The sequence below is a fragment of the Harmonia axyridis genome, chromosome 3 (genome assembly GCF_914767665.1).
Source record: "Harmonia axyridis chromosome 3, icHarAxyr1.1, whole genome shotgun sequence".
NCBI classification, from domain to species: Eukaryota; Metazoa; Arthropoda; class Insecta; order Coleoptera; family Coccinellidae; genus Harmonia; species Harmonia axyridis.
The window spans coordinates 59,364,344-59,382,968 of NC_059503.1; the positions used below are offsets into that span (position 1 = coordinate 59,364,344).

An 18,625-nucleotide genomic window follows, 5' to 3' on the forward strand; every position below is an offset into this window, starting at 1 on the left:
AATACCGAACTGAATATACAAAACAAGTTAACGTTAGAAAGTGAAATTATCCATTACCAGAAGTCACAACTGAAAAAAGACATTGATTACATTACATGCTGAAAGTCGGAAATGAACAGACCACCATTAACTTGAGTAATATATACATAAGAGGCTATACGATACCGTCGAAGTCAATCGGTAATAACTCAATTCTTTCTTGTGGTTGTGGGTAAATGTAGGAAGCGCTAAAATCAGCGAATTTCACCCGCATATAGGAGAAAATGGAAATAGAGTAAAACATCGATAACGGGTATGCAAGCGTAATGTTTGTAATCATTGGTAATTTGCCAGTGAGGTAATAGCAAGTTCATTGCCGCTAAGATTTTTGTTGTGGGCATGATTATGTTGCCTCCTCTTATATCATACTCACGTATGGGTTTTACATCGTAGACAGGTTCATTTGCAGTTAGACTAGCATACCTCGTCAGTTATTTCAAATTAAGTAAAAAATATTTATGTTGCTGCTTCGTAATTGGCCGTGCTCAAATCACAATCAATCATGACGGTGTCAAATTTTTTATTTCACCGTCATATAAGGCTCAGTATTAGGACCTCTGCTGTATAATATATACATCCATGATATACCAAAGAATCCAAGAAATTTGCTTGCCCTTTATGCGGATGACACAGGAATAGCAGTCAAACACAGAAGAGCAAATATCATACACCAAAGATTACAAGAAGCAGCAGATGAAATAACCAAATGGTGCATTAAATGGAAGATTGAAATAAATGGACAGAAAAGCCAAGCTATCCTACTACAAAAGAAAAGATTACAAATGGAGGAAAAATTATCAATTGACGGCAACGAAGTTGAATGGCAAAAAGAAGCAAAATACCTAGGTATGATCATGCATACGGGACAAACGTGGAAACAGCATGTTAAGTATGCGGTGGATAAAACCAACAAAGCGATGAACCGTCTATACCCAATCATCGGAAGAAGAAGCCGAATGGACATAAACACCAAACTCAGGATAATTAAAGCCATTGCCAGACCCCAACTCACGTACGGCTCAGTGGCTTGGGTATACGCGGCAAAGAACCACATCAAGAGAATTCAATCAACAGAAGATAAATATCTAAGATGGGCAATAGATGCCCTTTGTTTGTTAGAAACATCCGAATCCACAGAGACTTGAAATGGGACAGAATAACTGACTACATGAAGAAAAAAGCCGAAAGAATATTCGAAAAATTAATAGAACATCCCAACGAAGAATTGAGAAGATTAATTGACAACGACCCTGCCGAAGATGCAAGAAAAATGAGAATATATCGCAAAAGACCCAGGGATCAATTGCGAAACGCTGACCTAAATATATAGGAAACTCAAGAAAACACATCAAATTGAAGAAACAAACCGAATAAAAAGGACTCCCGAATAACCCAGCACAACAGTGTGCAAGTAGAAATTTATCCGACCGAGAGATAAATGGTTTATAGGCTTTATGCCCGAAACCTAAGAAACAGCAGGTTAGGTTTAGTGGGTATTCTCGCTCTTGATGAGCCTGGACCCTCACACTAGCTCTTTGGATAAGGTTCGTCTGCAAATGGATTCCCCCTGCTTTAACAAAAAGAAAAAACCGTCATATACTAAACGAAGCTGCATAACGTTATTTTGGTAACTACTGAATTTGAAACTATGCGAATAGGATACAGCCCCAGAAGTTAATGATTAGAATCACGCTTGAAGGGATATTCAACAATCTTTTTGTCGCGAATTCAGCACTAAAGTCTGTTCAAATATAAGACCGAGCAATACAGAGGGATTTATTATAAATATCAAAAAAATTGATAACTTTGTGTCAATTCCTTCACAATAATATATCTTTATGATATATTTGGTTTATTTTTGTCTCGGAATAAAATTTCAATTCTAAAACGAAAAAATTAATAACCAACCAAAATTCAAAATAACTAACAATTTCTAAAATTGTTATTTCAATTGTAAATGTAGATTTGTATATGTATTTCATGAGAATAACAAGAAAAAAATCTTTGACTACCTGAAGTAGTTGCTTTCTCTGTGAATCCTTACTCTCAACAGTTACGTTTAGTTGGTATGAAGTTCCTCAATTGCAATTTTTGTGAAGTAGATGTACAAGTGATGAGTTGGTGAATTCAGTAATTTTGTTGAACTAAAGGGTGTTTTTTTTACAGCTATAGAACTTTAAATTGCAATAAAACAACGATGGATTATTCGATTGACATGAATATTATTCATCCACATTTTAAATATGATTTCTGGCATATGACCGCCACGGCTGGCTCGGATGTAGTCCAATCTGGACATCCAATTTTCCATGACTTTTTCCAACTTTTGTGGCCGTATATCGGCAATAACACGGCGAATGTTGTCTTCCAAATGGTCAAGGGTTTGTGGCTTATCCGCATAGACCAATGACTTTACATAGCCCCACAGTCTAGCGGTGTTAAATCACATTGGAGGCCAATTCACAGGTCCAAAACGTGAAATTAGGCGGTCACCAAACGTGTCTTTCAATAAATCGATTGTGGCACGAGCTGTGTGACATGTTGCGCCGTCTTATTGGAACCACAGCTCCTGGACATCATGGTTGTTCAATTCAGGAATGAAAAAGTTAGTAATCATGGCTCTATAACGATCACCATTGACTGTAACGTTCTGGCCATCATCGTTTTTGAAGAAGTACGGACCAATGATTCCACCAGCCCATAAAGCACACCAAACAGTCAGTTTTTCTGGATTTAACAGTGTTTCGACATACACTTGAGGATTAGCTTCACTCACTGTTTTTTGACGTTGCCATTCAACGAGAAGTGCGCTTCATCGACAAACAAAATAAAATGGACGTAGTGCGCGATACGTATTCCGCACAGAACCATTATTTTCGAAATAAAATTGCACTATTTGCAAGCGTTGTTCAAGCGTGAGTCTATTCATGATGAATTGCCAAACCAAACTGAGAATTAATCACTTGACAGCTGTTAAAGACAGCTGTTAAATCGGTCGCCATCTTGAACAGTAATGCTAACTTAAAGTTATATATCTCGAAAAAAAACACCCGTTATAAGGCACTGATGAGAAAAAATACAAAAATTCCGAAACGTACATCTGATGTGTTTATGTTAATTAAGTTATTCAATTTGTTAACCGTTTACTCAATTTGTATAGTTTTAGTTATTTCGAATTTTCTTTTGGTTGGTTATTAATTTTGTCATTTTTAGAATTGTAATTATATTCCAAGACAAAAAGAAACCAAATATATCATAAAGATATATTATTGTGAAGGAATAGACACAAATATGTCAATTTTTTTGATATTCATATTGAATATCCTTATTCAAGTAGACTCATTGAACCTTTATAAGAGTGATTTATTAGCTCACCGACAAACTTTAGCATATAAAAGTTTTAACAGTACAGTTTGTACACAGTTTGTACTCTACATATAACGGGTGTTTTTTTTCGAGGTATATAACTTTAAGTTGGCATTACTGTTCAAGATGGAGACCGATTTAACAGCTGTCAAGTGATTTATTCTCAGTTTGGTTCGGCAATTCATCATGAATAGACTCACGCCTGAACAACGCTTGAAAATAGTGCAATTTCTAGAAAATAATGGTTCTGTGCGGAATACGTATCGCGCACTACGTCCATTTTATCGTCGACAAAATCGTCCATCAGAGCAGTTAATTCGATTAACCATGGAACGTTTTCGCCCACGTTTACTCTCATTGATAACTCGCATCCCCAGAGACGCCGTACGGTGCGTACAGAAGAAGCTATTGCTGCTGTAGTGCTTAGCATTGGGGAAGACCCGAATGAGTCTATCCGCCATCGAGCACAGGAATTGGATCTGTGTCCATCCACCTTATGGAAGATTTTGTGGAAGGATCTTGGTTTGCATGCTAACAAAATCCAACTCGTGCAAGAATTGAAGCCAAACGATCATCAAGTGAGGCGTAGATTCGTCGAATGGGCCCAAAATGAGATTGCCGTTGTTCCCGATTTTCATAAGCGAATTTTGTTTAGCGATGAAGCGCACTTCTGGTTGAATGGCTACGTCAACAAACAAAACTGCCGCATTTGGAGTGGAGCTAATCCTCAAGTATATGTCGAAACACCGTTACATCTAGAAAAACTGACTGTTTGGTGCACTTTATGGGCTGGTGGAATCATTGGTCCGTACTTCTTCGAAAACTATGATGACCAGAACGTTACAGTCAATGGTGATCGATATAGAGCCATGATTACTAACTTTTTCATTCCTGAATTGAACAACCATGATGTCCAGGAGCTATGGTTCCAACAAGACGGCGCAACATGTCACACAGCTCGTGCCACGATCGATTTATTGAAAGACACGTTTGGTATTTAATATAAATCTTATCTAAAGTTGGATGTCGACATTTTATGCATCTCCAAATTTTCGAAAAAGAAATAACGTATTATATTCGGAGGAGAAGTTTTTTTTTCATGGCTCGCCTTCAATTATTCACATCACTACGTTCGGCAGATGAACACAGGCGCGCCATGAAAGGTTCACTTCTCCTCCTTATGAAATAATATATTTTCCACAATAGTTCAATTCAACGCAAAAAAAAAGATCGTAAATGCCACTTTTTAAACAAAACGAGAATGTCTTCGAGAATTCTCCGTTTTCATGGAGAAAATTAATCCCACAAAATTTCTGCAACGTTTAATATGACTATTAAATTGGCTCCCCAATATTCCTTCTCAATATACATTACCTACCTACCTAATGAGGTAGTCTGAATGGAAAATAAACAGCCGAATTGCCCTAATTAGTCTACAGTTAAAATTGGAGGAGTAACCACCCGACTCGTACAAGTCCACGACTCGGTAAATGATAAATGGCTTCTTTGCCTAACCAGTATAACTGGACCCGTCTTTATCGTAGTAGCATCTCGTGGGTAGTCTCCATCAAACCTGCGTTTCCTCAATTCTCCACGTCGCACGGAGCGGAAATGAAACCCGCCGATTAAGTAGATTATTTGCGCAATTAATTCTAGTGCCATTCGGCATAGCGGTGGCGGATTTACATCACAATATTCGTCTTCATCCGACAAGAATAGTACTTCTGGTTACGATATGTTTCTCGATATAATTGTGCGAAGAGAGAATACTCGTTAAGATTGAATTGGAATGAGACATCAATTGGAATATAGTGACTTCGCACTTCCCTCATTGCATCATTGAGTTGTTACTCGTAAGTAATTGGAAAAATCTGCAAATCTCACATAGAAGATGTTTCAGCATCAATATCCTTGTTTGGAATCTGACGATTTATGTTCAGTCGAATATTTATGTTCAAGAGTAAATAAACTTGAGAGGGGTTTATACCACGTGGCATTCTGGTGATCTGCCAAACTTCAACTACTCCTCTCCTCGTCGTTTTTGAGATTCCACCACTTTTCAGGATGAGTGATCCAATCTCAGACGTTCCTCTAAGTTGCCGTCCTATTCTACCACATGCAAGAATTGAACATTCGTTTTTTCGTCATTATTTTTTTATTTCAGAAAAAACGCATTTCCAGCCTCTAAAAAGACTTCCAAAAAAATTGATCAATAAGGACCTTCCGCAATGGCGAACTCTTTAAAATGAATAATAGTTAAAACCTCATATAAATCGATGGTCTCTAGCCTAAAATAAAGCGTACTAATTTTTGAACTGATCGCTGAAATGATATAGACCCCTCTTAAGGTCCTGCAGGCCCTGTAGCAACCCATATTATGTCCCTACAGGTTCTGGTTTAGGATTTTGTTATGGTGCAGGGTGTCTCCCAGGGAAGTATACTTGGACCAGTTCTTTTCATAACGTACGTCAATGATATTCGTGATGCAGCACATAATTCGGCCGATTTTTTTACCAACTACGTAGATGACACCAATGTGATTTCAACTGCGAGACTTCTGCTAAATTATAAGTATTGAAAAACAATTTTTTTGATGCACTACAGAAGTGGTACTCGTATGATAATTTGTTGATAAATCAATAAAAAATAAAATTCTGGTGTTGGAAATAGACAAAAATTCAGATTGTCGAATGCAGGTAGAGATATATGTTGATAAACTATTACAGATTTTCATTTGAAAATTCTGATCAATTTATGGAATTTAAGTTCTCACAGATCTATGATACTCTTCATAATTTGTTCATTCACTCCAAACATAAACTGTCTTCAACTGAGAAAGAATGTAACTATATAAAATTCAATTTATTCCCGAATAATCTAAAACAAGCAACAAGTTTCAAAGTTTTCAAAACTGAATTGTTCGAACTTTTAATAAAATGGAGGTTTTATAACATCTCAAAATTTTTTTTTGCGGGCATTGCATGAGGTTTTTTTGACTTTTTCGTATTTCATTTGGACATTTGTATTTATGATTGTAAGCATAATTTATCGAAATAAATTAATGTTATTGAAATTACATAGTCAAATCAGTTAGAAGGAGTTTGCGAACTGCTGAACTGGACCAATGAATTCTACTGAAAAAATGCCAGATTTTTTTTTTAATTTTATGCCACCAGTAATAAAATAGTTACGAGAACTTTTCATTTCACGACATGTTCCAATTTTCTCTCATAGTTTGAAAACAGTTGAGTTTATGAAAAACCTTTGAGGGTGAAATTATTTATTTGCTATTTTACTATGTATATTTTAATGACAAATGAAAATGTGTGTAAGATCCAGTTATTGTTCCCTGTAACTAATTGAGATGGTCAACCGGATGCTTGGAGACCTATTAATTCCTTCAAGTGTCGAGGGCATGACACTTTCAATGAATTTACAGGGAACGAATTGTTATTGTACATAATGTAAAAAGGATGTGTTATTCTTCGAGGTGTCGAAGATATGTCAAGAGTTGTAAATCTTGAAGAGATTTATTGGGGGGTTGATAAAGTTCGAAGACAACACGTTCGTACCAGATGTGTCACATCTGTGTATCAGGTTCTAGTCCTTCTAGAATATTCGATTTCCAGGAATCCGCGAAGATCTTTGTGGGCGGTACGGCCAAATTCTTATTGGACTAGGGGATGGTACTTTCCCTAAGGATGTGGTCAATCCGAAAGAAGGGGGGTCGATATTCGAGACATGGTAAGTTCTAATCGGCAGAGAGCACAGTTCAAATTAAGCCGAAGACGGGTAAAGTTGAAGTTAAGGCTAAGACGGGAGACAGAACAAGTTTGGTCGGTCAACTTAAGACGTACGACGTAAAGACGGTTCGCGGACTAGATTAAGACGAGTCGCGAACAAATCAAAGACGAGACGACCGAAAACTTGAAGTACGACGAAGACGTGATAAACGAAGACGTTTCGAGTAATTAAACTAGAGTTAAAGACGAAATTCAGTACCGTAGTAAGAAACTTGTAATTAAGACGTAATTAGGATCTTCTCAATACTGAGTTTGTACTGCATAAGTGTAGCTTTGTAAATAGATGTAAATAATTAAAAAGAGTTTAATTATAACAAATCCAACAAAGTCACGGAGAAAAAGACGAAAGGCCAGGTAATCGAATCATACCTCTAGACGATCGATTAACCAAGCCTACATGTATGTATGAATGAACGAAATTGTGGTTTCCATCATATTAATTCTCTCAAAAATCGAGACCAAAAATGTGTCATTTATATTTTTCTAGTTTTTTTACCAAACAATAAATTTGGGTCACCGAATACATATATTTATTTTACAAATTTTTTCAATATTATTCTTTCGTAAGTATTTGGACGAAGTTTGAATTGTAGCGAATCGAATTGTTCCTGCCAAAATCTTATACTTCCAAATATGAAACTTGGAGAAAATAGTTTCACTAAGAAACATAAAGTATCTAAAACCTTAACAGTTTTAATTAAATATCAAGTTCTTGAATTCCAAATACCCAATACAATTCTGAACTTATTGAATGTAAACTGATATTTATCTTCTCAATTCCATTCAAATTAATTCGGATTGTATTTCTCAAAAAATAGCTATTATTTCTTGTGAAACTGTTAATACCACGAAAAATTTCCCATTACCTCAACCTCACCTCCTTTTTAAATGGCTTGGGGCATAATATGTCCCAATGTTTACACAATTCCGTTTACAGATCTCAGAGAGACAATAAAATCCTGAGTTTCAGACGTCGAACAATGAACTGTTTGCATCTGAGAGCGTCACCTTGGCGTTTTATTAGACGCATATATTAAAATTGAATTGATTCGTTACAAAAAAATTCAGCATGGAGCAGAATGGACTCATTTACAAATCGTAAAATGCATGTAATCCGAATATCTAACAATAGGCCAATAAAAATTTTATTGTGATTGACAATAAATTCCAGTTGTCTGGGAGAATACTGCAGTCGTATTGCATATAGAATCGTAATAAATAAAATGAAAAAATTATTGCAGATTTTGATGGGAAAGTTAATTATATCTACAGTTGTGTTACCTATTCATATTTCAAATAAAATTCAACTCATTCGCCAACAAATTTGATGAAAATATTTCAAGAAGAATAACGGCCGATTTCTCGAAGGCCAATCAACGAAAAATTCAACTTGACAGCTGTCAATTCTCTGGCCAAGCGTCATTTGGTTTGCTGAAAGTAAGGTGCCATTCAACCAAGATGTATAGAAAACCTAGTGTGTCTACATATTCCTGTAAAACTTTCAGACAAAACGGGAGAAACTTGATTTCGAGGGATCGCGTCTGTTTCAGATGGCGCATACATAGTTTATATTTGACATTTCTCTCGATTCTCGGCTCTCGTGACCTTTGAATATAGAATATTAATATTTTAAATTCTATGCTCGTAACAATCTTCTATATTCTGTCATTATATTCCATTCATTTCATTCAAAATTCGATAGGAACTGAATTGTAATTTATTGTGAAAGTTTGTAAGGTCTTTAATCTGTATTTCATTTTTAAATGGCGTCAGGCAGATAGCGGGAATTCGAAAATTTCTGAAGAGCGCCACCTCACATAACTGTGGTGAAGCAGAACACCAAAGCAACAGGTGGATATCCCAAAAAGTCTTAAATAAAATCGAATCAGTACACACACACCAGGGATTGTATATTGTATAGGTATGCATATTACAGTATAGTTAATAAAGTGGTCAAATATTAAACATTTATTGTACGTCAAGCGTCATTTTGGGTTTCTGAAACGCATTTTGATTTTTCTCTTCAAGTAAAATGCTTCAGATATCATAGATATAATAGAGTTTATTTTACACTGTACAAAATTTCAGAAACCCAAATGGATTTGACATCGCTTTTGAGTTGAATGTTGTATTAGTTGAACAAAGATTTGATCAGTCTTTCAGAAACCAGGGGTTAGTCGCATAATATACCTATATACAATTATGTAGTCTCCACAGGTGTAATTGGTGCATGAATGAACCTGCGCTCAAAAGCTCCTAAATACCTCATTTTTCGAGATATTCTATGAGATAGGAGGCAAAATAAATCTTCATTCGAAGTTAGAAATGGTCTTTAACACTCAATGATGGTAGTCAGTAGATATATTATACATAATTTTCGATGTTTACAATAAAAAAATTTCATCTTTCTCTAATTTTATCGATGGCAGAACAAATTCAGAATTTCTCTTATGATATCAATCGGATATCGAACATCAGGTCTACCGCACCCGTTAATCTGGACCACTTTTGCTTTTCAAACACGATTATTGCGTCATATTTCGGCAATCTGAAAGGAAATGAACGATATCTCTAACAGGACCCGTCACATTATTGGAAACCGACAATTAAAAAACATTATGAGGTGCAAATCAACTTTCACAGGATGTTATCTTACTCCTAGGCTTCATGGAAGGAAATACGTAAAGGTGAAGTAAGAAAATGAAACCAAAATCAATCAATCATATGAAGATGGTACGAAATTTTATGCTCATTAAGAGCATCTCGAGAACTATAACGGTCACCTATATGAAAAATTATTTTAGAGACTCACGAACTCTTATTTTTTAATGAAAAGATTTCAGGAAGCTGATCATAGGTAGTTGTTTTCGAGTTACAAAGCGTTGCTGTGCAATTATTCTTACTATTTGAAAATATCGCAAAATGTTTTGCCAGTGATTTTTTACAAATTAGAGCTTCTGTTATCTGATGACCAAAACTAATTACCATAAAAGAGGTATAAATTTGATGTTTTTAAATCAGATTGTCATTATTTTTCGACCTAGATTTCAATCCTCAGATTCTTCAAATATCATAGTAAGACATCGATATAAAAAGTCCCAAATATCGCAATTTTTAATATCCTTATATAATTCGATTACTAAGTCAATTGAAAAGTTCCCGGTCTGATGCACAGATGGCGGTGCTAGTAATAAATCCATATGATTTTTAGTTAGTACCAACCTTCAAACGATACGTGTCAAAATTTTACAGCAGTCCGACCATTAGTTTGTGAGATATTGCGTTGTGAGTGAGCTACTTCTGTTATTTGAAAATAAATGAAAAAAAAAAAGAATTTCGTGTGCTGATAAAGTATTGCTTTCTGAAGGAAAAAAATACAGTACAAGCAAAATCTTGGCTTGATGAAGAGTTTCCGGGGTCTGCACCAGGAAAATCCAACCGTCATTGATTGGTATGCTAAGTTTAAACGTGGTGAAATGAGCGCCGAAGACGGCGAACGCAGTGGACGCCCAAAAGAGGCTGTCACTGACGAAAAAATCAAAAAAGTTCACAAAATAATTTTGAATGACCGTTAAGTGAAGTTGATCGAGATAGCTGACATTGTGAAGATATCATCTGAACGTGTACATCATATAATTCACGAATATTTGTACATGAGAAAGCTGTGTCAAAATGGATGCCGCACAAGCTCAGAATCGATCAAAAGCAACAACGTGTTAATGATTCTAAATGTTTGAAGCTGTTTAAGTGCAATAAACCTGAATTTTTGCGTCGATATGTGACAATGGTTGAAACATGACCCCATCATTTTCAATCGACAGTCAGCTGAGTGGACTGCTCCCGATGAACCGAATCCAAAGCGAGGAAAATACAACAGTCAGCTGGCAAGGTTATGGCATCAATATTCTGGAATGCTCAAGGTATAATATTCATTGATTACCTCCAAAAGCGCCAGACCATAAACAGCGATTATTATATAGCGATATTGGAATGTTTAAAGGATGAAATCGTTAAAATAGGCCACATATGAAGAAAAAAGGGTGCTATTACATCAAGACAATGCGCCGTGTCACAAATCAATAAAAACAATGGCAAAATTGCATGAATTGGGCTTTGAATTGCTTCTGCATCCACCATATTCGTCAGATCTGGCCCCCACCGACTTTTTCCTGTTCTCAGACCTCAAAAGAATGCTTGCTGGAAAGAAATTTAGCGCCAATGATGAAGTAATCGCCGAATCTGAGTCATATTTTGAAGCGAAAGACAAATCGAAAAGTATCGCCTCCGAAGGCAACTATGTGGAATAATAAAATCGGATTTTTCCAAAAAAATGTGTTTCACTATGGTAGACCGAGGACTTTTCAATTGGCCTGTTATAATGTATGGATCATTCCTTAAATTGTATAATGAAAGTGGAAGATAGTAGTTTAGCGATGGTGTGATAAGTTAGTTTCATTATTTCGATATGGTTACTATTCGGGAAATAGGAGCTACTCGTAATCCCATTTTGAGTGCTCAGGTTGTGATGCACCTGACTGATGGAATACTTCAAGAAATGGAGATTCAAAGTGAACACATCGAAAACAGTTGCAATCTACTTCGGAGGAACAACAGTAAAGAAAGAGAAAGCAGGAAACGTCAAAATAGAAAACCAGACGATAGAATGGAAAAAGGAAGCAAAATATCTGGGAGTAATACTGGATGAAAGAATGAATTTTAACGAACAGATAGAAAAAAACAGAAAAAAAACAAGGCAATTGCACGGCAGACTGTACCCATTGCTCAACCCTAGAAGTAAACTTTCTTTAGAAAACAAGCTGAAGATAATAAAAATAGTGCTAATACCAAGCATTACGTATGCAGGAGTTACCTGGTACAATACTAAGGACAATAATAATGAAGAGTTGCAAAGTACTCTAAATTCAGTAATAAGAACAGCAGTTGGCGCCCCATGGTATATAACTAACCAACAAATCAGAGAAGAACTGAAAATTGAAACTAATGAAGAAATAGTCAATAAACAAAGAAAGAAGACAATAGAGACGCTGAAAGAGCACGAGAATAAGGAATTAAGGAAGATAATACAATTTAAAGTAAGAAAGACCGATAAGAGGAAAAATTGCTTTCAAAGAACTAAATAGAAGAAAAAAGTGACATGAAGTAGGGAGGAAAGCCTCCCGATCAGACAAGAACAGAAAATAGGAGAAATGATATTAGAGGCGAAGGGAATGTAAATTCCGGACCTTAAACAAAAAGAAGATCTGAGTAGATGCACCTGAAGATTACATAAGCATTTTTTTTCAGAATTCTTAAGTTCTAAAGAATAAAATAGAATAATTTCGCTCATAATAATGCATCATTTTCATTGTAGATTATATTATTATAAATAACCAAAAGTCTAATTAATGTGCAAAAAAGATTAAAATTTCAACCTAAATTGATACTTTAGTTCACTTCTCCTTACATGGCTCCAACTCTCCCCATTCTTCGCTATACATGAAAAAATGAAGAAGACATTATTCAAGCAAGATGCCAAGTTTCATATGGCTCGTTAACTATATTTGTTCGCGATCATTTCATCTGACGCGAATGTACTTACTTTTCCTCTTCAGCGGCCACGGTTCGAAGAAAGTTGTTCTTTATCACAATAACCCCTGCGGGTTGTGGACGAAGCGAAAAATGGGGTCAATTTCCGATAGAATTAACTCTCGTTCATTTGAATTCGAAGGTCGATGAAGTCGTTTCTTGTGGAATGTAAGTGAAAAGTTCTCGGGTCTATTCCAACGAAGTATGTCATGATTTTATGAGAAGATGCGAGAGGCTGTTCAAGAACAGCTCTCAAAATATCTCGCATCTGTGAGATGAAGGCTCTGGATGTGCGAAATTCTCTTCGAAATTTCAGGCGACCAGATAATCGTTCACAGCAGGTTTCGTTTAATATTTTCAATTAATTGTATTGCCATGTATAATAACTAACAAGCTTTAATTGGGAACTCAGCAAAAATAGGCCATTCAATGGACTAGTTTAGTGATGTTGATAATACTATATTTGACACGATAAAATTAAAATATAGAGCAAAACTGATAAATCAGTGAAAAAATTTTGAAATTCCATCAATAAATGACTGAGAAATAGATTATTTAAATTTACGTATTTTAGCGCGGAACGTCTTTGGTCTGTGACGTCACGGCACTTGCCTGTGATCGCTACACCATAAATTATGTTTATATACTTAGCCGCGCCATGGCTCTCGCGCCATTTGTATAGTTGTACATTATAGTTTTAACTCGAATTTTGTTTTTATGTCACCATAATGGAAGAAGGCTTCGTGAAAGGACAAAGTGACAATTTGCCTAAAAAAGATATATTCGCAGTGATGGAGTTTTTTTCTTCAAATCCATCTTATGTCAGTGCTGAAATAAAAGGAGTTAAACTTTTCAAGTAAGTATCTACTTTTGAGTTTGCTTCATCATGGTTCAACTTATAACGATGATTTATTTAAAAAACGTTTCATAAACAGTTTGTAGTTGAGTACTGGTTGTTGAAGTCTATCAATGGCAAAACATAATTATGTGAGGAGTTAAAAGTAAAAAGAGAAAAAAGTAATTTATATGTATGTATATAGTAAGTTATTTCAGCCATCGTGTAACGAACAAAACAGGATACGAACGGCACAAGTGATTGTACACCAATGAATTCGTAAGCACTCTGCGAATACCAGTCGCCTAGTGTGTGACGTCACGCTACTTACACGTACTATGAAATTATTCTTCCAAGCGCAACTTCAAAGTCCCATAACTTTTTCATTTCTAGAGATATTTCAATGATTCTTCCACATTTTTGTTTCATTTTACTTAAATTTTTAGAATTAATCCTTACCGAAAAAATGAAAACTAGTCCATTCAAACAACCATTGGTTATGTCTAGGGCCGCCGCCAGGACCAGCAAACCGAACATTTTGCCGGGGCGCCAAAATTTAGGGGCGCAGTCAGTCAATAAAACAAGACATACATGTTTTATGCTTTACCAAGAGCTAATTACTTTGGAGTCGAATAGACGCTCTCATCTGTAGTTATGAAAATACAAATCGGTAATAAAGTGCATCTTTCAGAACTACGTCGTCTTTTTACTATAGTTTTATTTATGAAGCGTCGTACTGTTAAACAATGCAGGGCATTTTTGGATGAAATCGACAAAACGTCCTTTAATAAATTTCAAAAGGTCATTTCAAGTTAAAAAACGATTTATATGAAATTGGAGAGATGCCTAACAGGAACAACAGAGGCTCCTTCAAATAAAATTCAGATAAATTAGGAAAATCAGGACGTCGAAATTTTATTTCGCCGGGGCGCCAAAATTTCTGGCGATTGCCCTGGTTATGTCAGCGGTTCTCAAACTTTTTGCTCATTGCCCCTTCTGTTGTAATTCGAAAAATGTAGCTCCCCCTATCCGAAGACGTAGGATTCTATATTACACAATTACATACTCTATTTGAGAATAGACCTGTTGGAAAATCACTACAAGGAGACGAACAACTGATAGATGTTTCATCAAGTACCTTACAAAAGTCGAACTTAGTTAATAAATCTTCAAAAAACTTCTGAACAGAGCTTCCGAATGGGTACTCAGTTATAATTCTTTTGCCTTTTCCAACTTCTTATATTTGTGAAATTAGATTTTCGGCACTTGCTAACTTGAAATCCAAATAAATAAACTTCAAATAGAAAATGGCCATCTCTAACATGAAACCCAATTAGGAGAAATTGTGTGCCTTAAAACAAGCTCATGTTATTCATTAGTTAGTCCTCAAATCGTTTAATCGTCATTGTTGAATAAAATTTCAATTAATATCTTTTTAAAAATTTTTTGGGCATTTTATATTTTTATTTCCAATCTCTTGTGCTTCCCAACTCACGTAACTTCTTTAGGGACGCACCCACAGTTTGAGAAACGCTGAATTATGTACAGGTGGGTCAAATATGACAATTTTGAAGGGAGATTCCTATTTCTATACTAGATAGCCGAAAACTGATGTCGGTGTCTGAGAGCCTATTTCCTTAGAAGAATATCAAGTATGCTAAATTTTTAGAATGACAGTTTTAAGCTCTATCGAAATATGTAGAACTATATGAGAAGTTCCACTGTTCCATTTGAGAAAAAATTGTCATATCTAATACTCATGAAATATCAGTAAACATCATTGAATTCTACGTAAAAAGTTGCTCCAAGAATGTTTATATAGAAATGAAAAATGTTTAACAGATATCTTTCATAATCTGGATCACTGCAAAGGCACTTTCCAATCAATTATTGCTCTATCATTCAATCGTCTATTTGAAAACGTGTATAAACCAACTGAACAAAAAATTAAAATTTGTAACAATTATAGTTGTTTCTAACAAACAACTATTTGCCTACACCTAAGAGAACATATAAGGCTCTCGGATAGTGAATAACCGTTGAAAATTGCTACTTGCATGAATTCGAAATCCTTGTTTTGTAATCAAATTATTATTAGCAACTACTTGGACATTAGGAAATAGTGTTGCAACATTAATTGCATCTTCTGCTCACACACATCCTCGACAGCAACGATCAACGATTCTATCGATGATTTCATACTTTCAAATAAATTGTATAGATTTCGTACTTAGATTTGTCCTCAACTGTATTCCTACACCTTCCCATTGTAAGCCCTTTCGTAAGATTATCGATTTTTTTTGTCTCTACGTATGTGGATTTTAATCGCATTAAGTAGTGTAAGGTGCTTCAATTTGTCCTACGGGTTGGTGATATGATTTTTACAAATTTTGGTTGCAAATGAAATTTAGGTGCCTGTATAATATAAAACAATTCGAGTTCAAAGTAGACGCAGTAAAGATTTCGAACTATTTTTTGGACTCGAAACATTTTGCCACTCCATTATCTGAAAAAAAGGTCACTAAGCGTTGAGTCGATTATAACTCCAAATTCATAAACTAAATGATTCATGATAATTAGATCAATTCTTATAAGCATAACACAAAAAGTAGCACTAAAAGAAACATCCTGTATCTCGAAAACAAAACATTTGCGGGACCATATTTACAGAACTTATTTTCTTGACATTATTCAAGGAATCTCTCATTTTAGTTTGTACCTCTGATGTAGTAATACCCTGTATTTATATCATTTCAATTATGTTATATCATTCAAAGAGAAGATATGAAGTATATCTTTAGCCTAGTTTTTATTCGAAATTCCTCTACTTCAAGAAATGAAATACCAGACAGACCTTAAAACCAGAGGGAAGGAAAACCCGTATAGAAAACTGAGATCAATTTTCACTGACCACATGTAGCAGAGCTTAAAATCTGTAAAAAATTCAATACAGAAATATTCATGGCTATCGGTACACTTGAATAAACTGAGCAGGGCAAATTTTTTGGTGGGAATTTCTACCGTTAACAAAATAACAAACACCTCTATATTGCTCCTGAAGAACAAAAGTATTTCACGTGCAATTCAGACACATCAAAGTTCCGGAAGAACAAGTCCCCCCATAAAATACCGTGCAGAACTAGTTTATAGCTGATAAATTAAAATCCGTGAAACCATGAACTGGAACCGTAATCAAATGCACTTGCATGTGATACTATCTGATACTTTCATCTGATGGAATAAAGTTTAAACTACCTCCAGCAGAAAAAGAATGACCTGTTTGAAAAATAAATTCAGCGTACCTGGTAATGAATTCAAATAAACACGCAGATGTAAAAGTTGTTTATGTGAATAGCTTGGAGAGGATTTGCAATTAATTTCGCAATGATATCTCATGGTTGTCGAGGAAATATAAAACTTAGCCATCAACCGAATAAGGCAAGAGATGAAATTCAATTTCCTTATACAGGGTAATTCAACTTCCAGTTCATAAAATTGGCCAATAGCTTTTTGGTGCAATTTTAAAGAAAAATTGTGAACAACCTTTTTTCCATTAAATTATCGAAGAATCTTTTTGTTTTTTATATTTATACATTATTTTCTCCCACTACATACTCTTCTTCTTGCACTGCTGATCCACAAATGGATGTTTGCGATCAGCCTTTTCACCTCATCTCTACTTCTCTACATATTATATGTTTATAAAATATGCAATGTATAATCAACTCACCACTTGTGCTGTGGTTGTCCAGAGTGTTGAACCTTGAATCTGGGATGTTAGGACTGTCAGGACTAGGTGGATGATCCGAGCCAATACCAGAACTGCCACCACTGCTCTCTATCCTCTTGGCTTTAGCGTTTTGTCCTACTATGCTGGCATTAAGACATCTCCTCAATTCGATTCCGGTTAAATTTCCTTTCTGTCTATGAACTGTGTCATAATCTCTTGGTGGTAGGAGTATTGGTTCATTCTTCTTGTTGAGCTTCGCCCTCAACTCAGCAGCAACCGAATCATATAGGTTTGTTATACGATTATTGTCTATCTGGTACCTAGAAGGATATAATGGACATGTCAAATGGATAATATAAGTATAACGTCGTTTAGATAAAACCATCCTTGGATATAAACAATGTCAAAAGACTTAGGTGTGAATTATCTGCTATATAGTTTGTTTGTAGTACCTTATTTTTCATTTCATCGCAAGTTTATTTATGCGATTTTTACAATATTGAAAATAACGGATGTTTTTTTAGCTGCATGAGAAGCTTCAATGGTTGTTGTTCATGGTTTGACAGTTGTAAATGTCAAACTGTGTCGACATTTCAGTTCAGTAAAGTTTGGCTAAGATGTCTAAAACACTGGTGTGCTCACCTACTCTTGAAAAACCTTAAGATTACAGTGGTGACTTTTGAAGGGACCAGCCTTCTTGGATTTTAATGATATTGGTCCTTTTTCAATTGATTTCTGTATTGTTTCCTGTGGCGCTCACGTCGTCTTTCTGTTAATGTCGTATTTTGAGGTTAAATCAACAAAAATAACAAGATCAATGACTTTTGATGGAACAAATGAAAATTTTATGATGCTATGGATTGGTCAATCCTTTGTATAGCGCCACTCTAAAGGATGAAAAGGAAAAAGGGACCTAGCCGAGTCACTATAATCATCTTAAACATTCAAACAAAATCTAATCAATGAATACGCCAGTAATTTGGACATCGTTGGTTCGGCAATTCATAATAAATCGTTTAACGCCAGAACGAAGCTTCTAAAATGTAAAGTAAAATGAAATTCACTTACTACTGAGCAAACAAATCGTGCAGTTATTGAAAGTTTTCGAACTGATTTCACTCTTCACAATTCAAAACCATCAACTAGACAAAGAAATAAACGTACCAAAGAGAACACTGTTGCTGTAGCAAGTTCTCAACATGTTGGCTTTTGTCCATCGATCACATGGAAAATTTTACACAAGGTTTATGGGCCTATAAACACAAA

At 35.3% G+C, this 18,625-nt stretch overlaps 1 protein-coding gene across 3 annotated transcripts in view; it reads right to left on the reverse strand.

Moving 5' to 3' along the window:
- The window catches only part of LOC123675560, a 115,171-nt gene that overhangs the window by 38,420 nt on the left and 58,126 nt on the right, over positions 1–18,625 (reverse strand). For all 3 annotated transcript variants that reach the window (XM_045610931.1, XM_045610932.1, XM_045610930.1), the window contains one exon: positions 17,360–17,679. In XM_045610931.1, the coding sequence (XP_045466887.1) occupies positions 17,360–17,679 (320 nt within the window). The remainder of the gene's footprint in view (positions 1–17,359; positions 17,680–18,625) is intronic.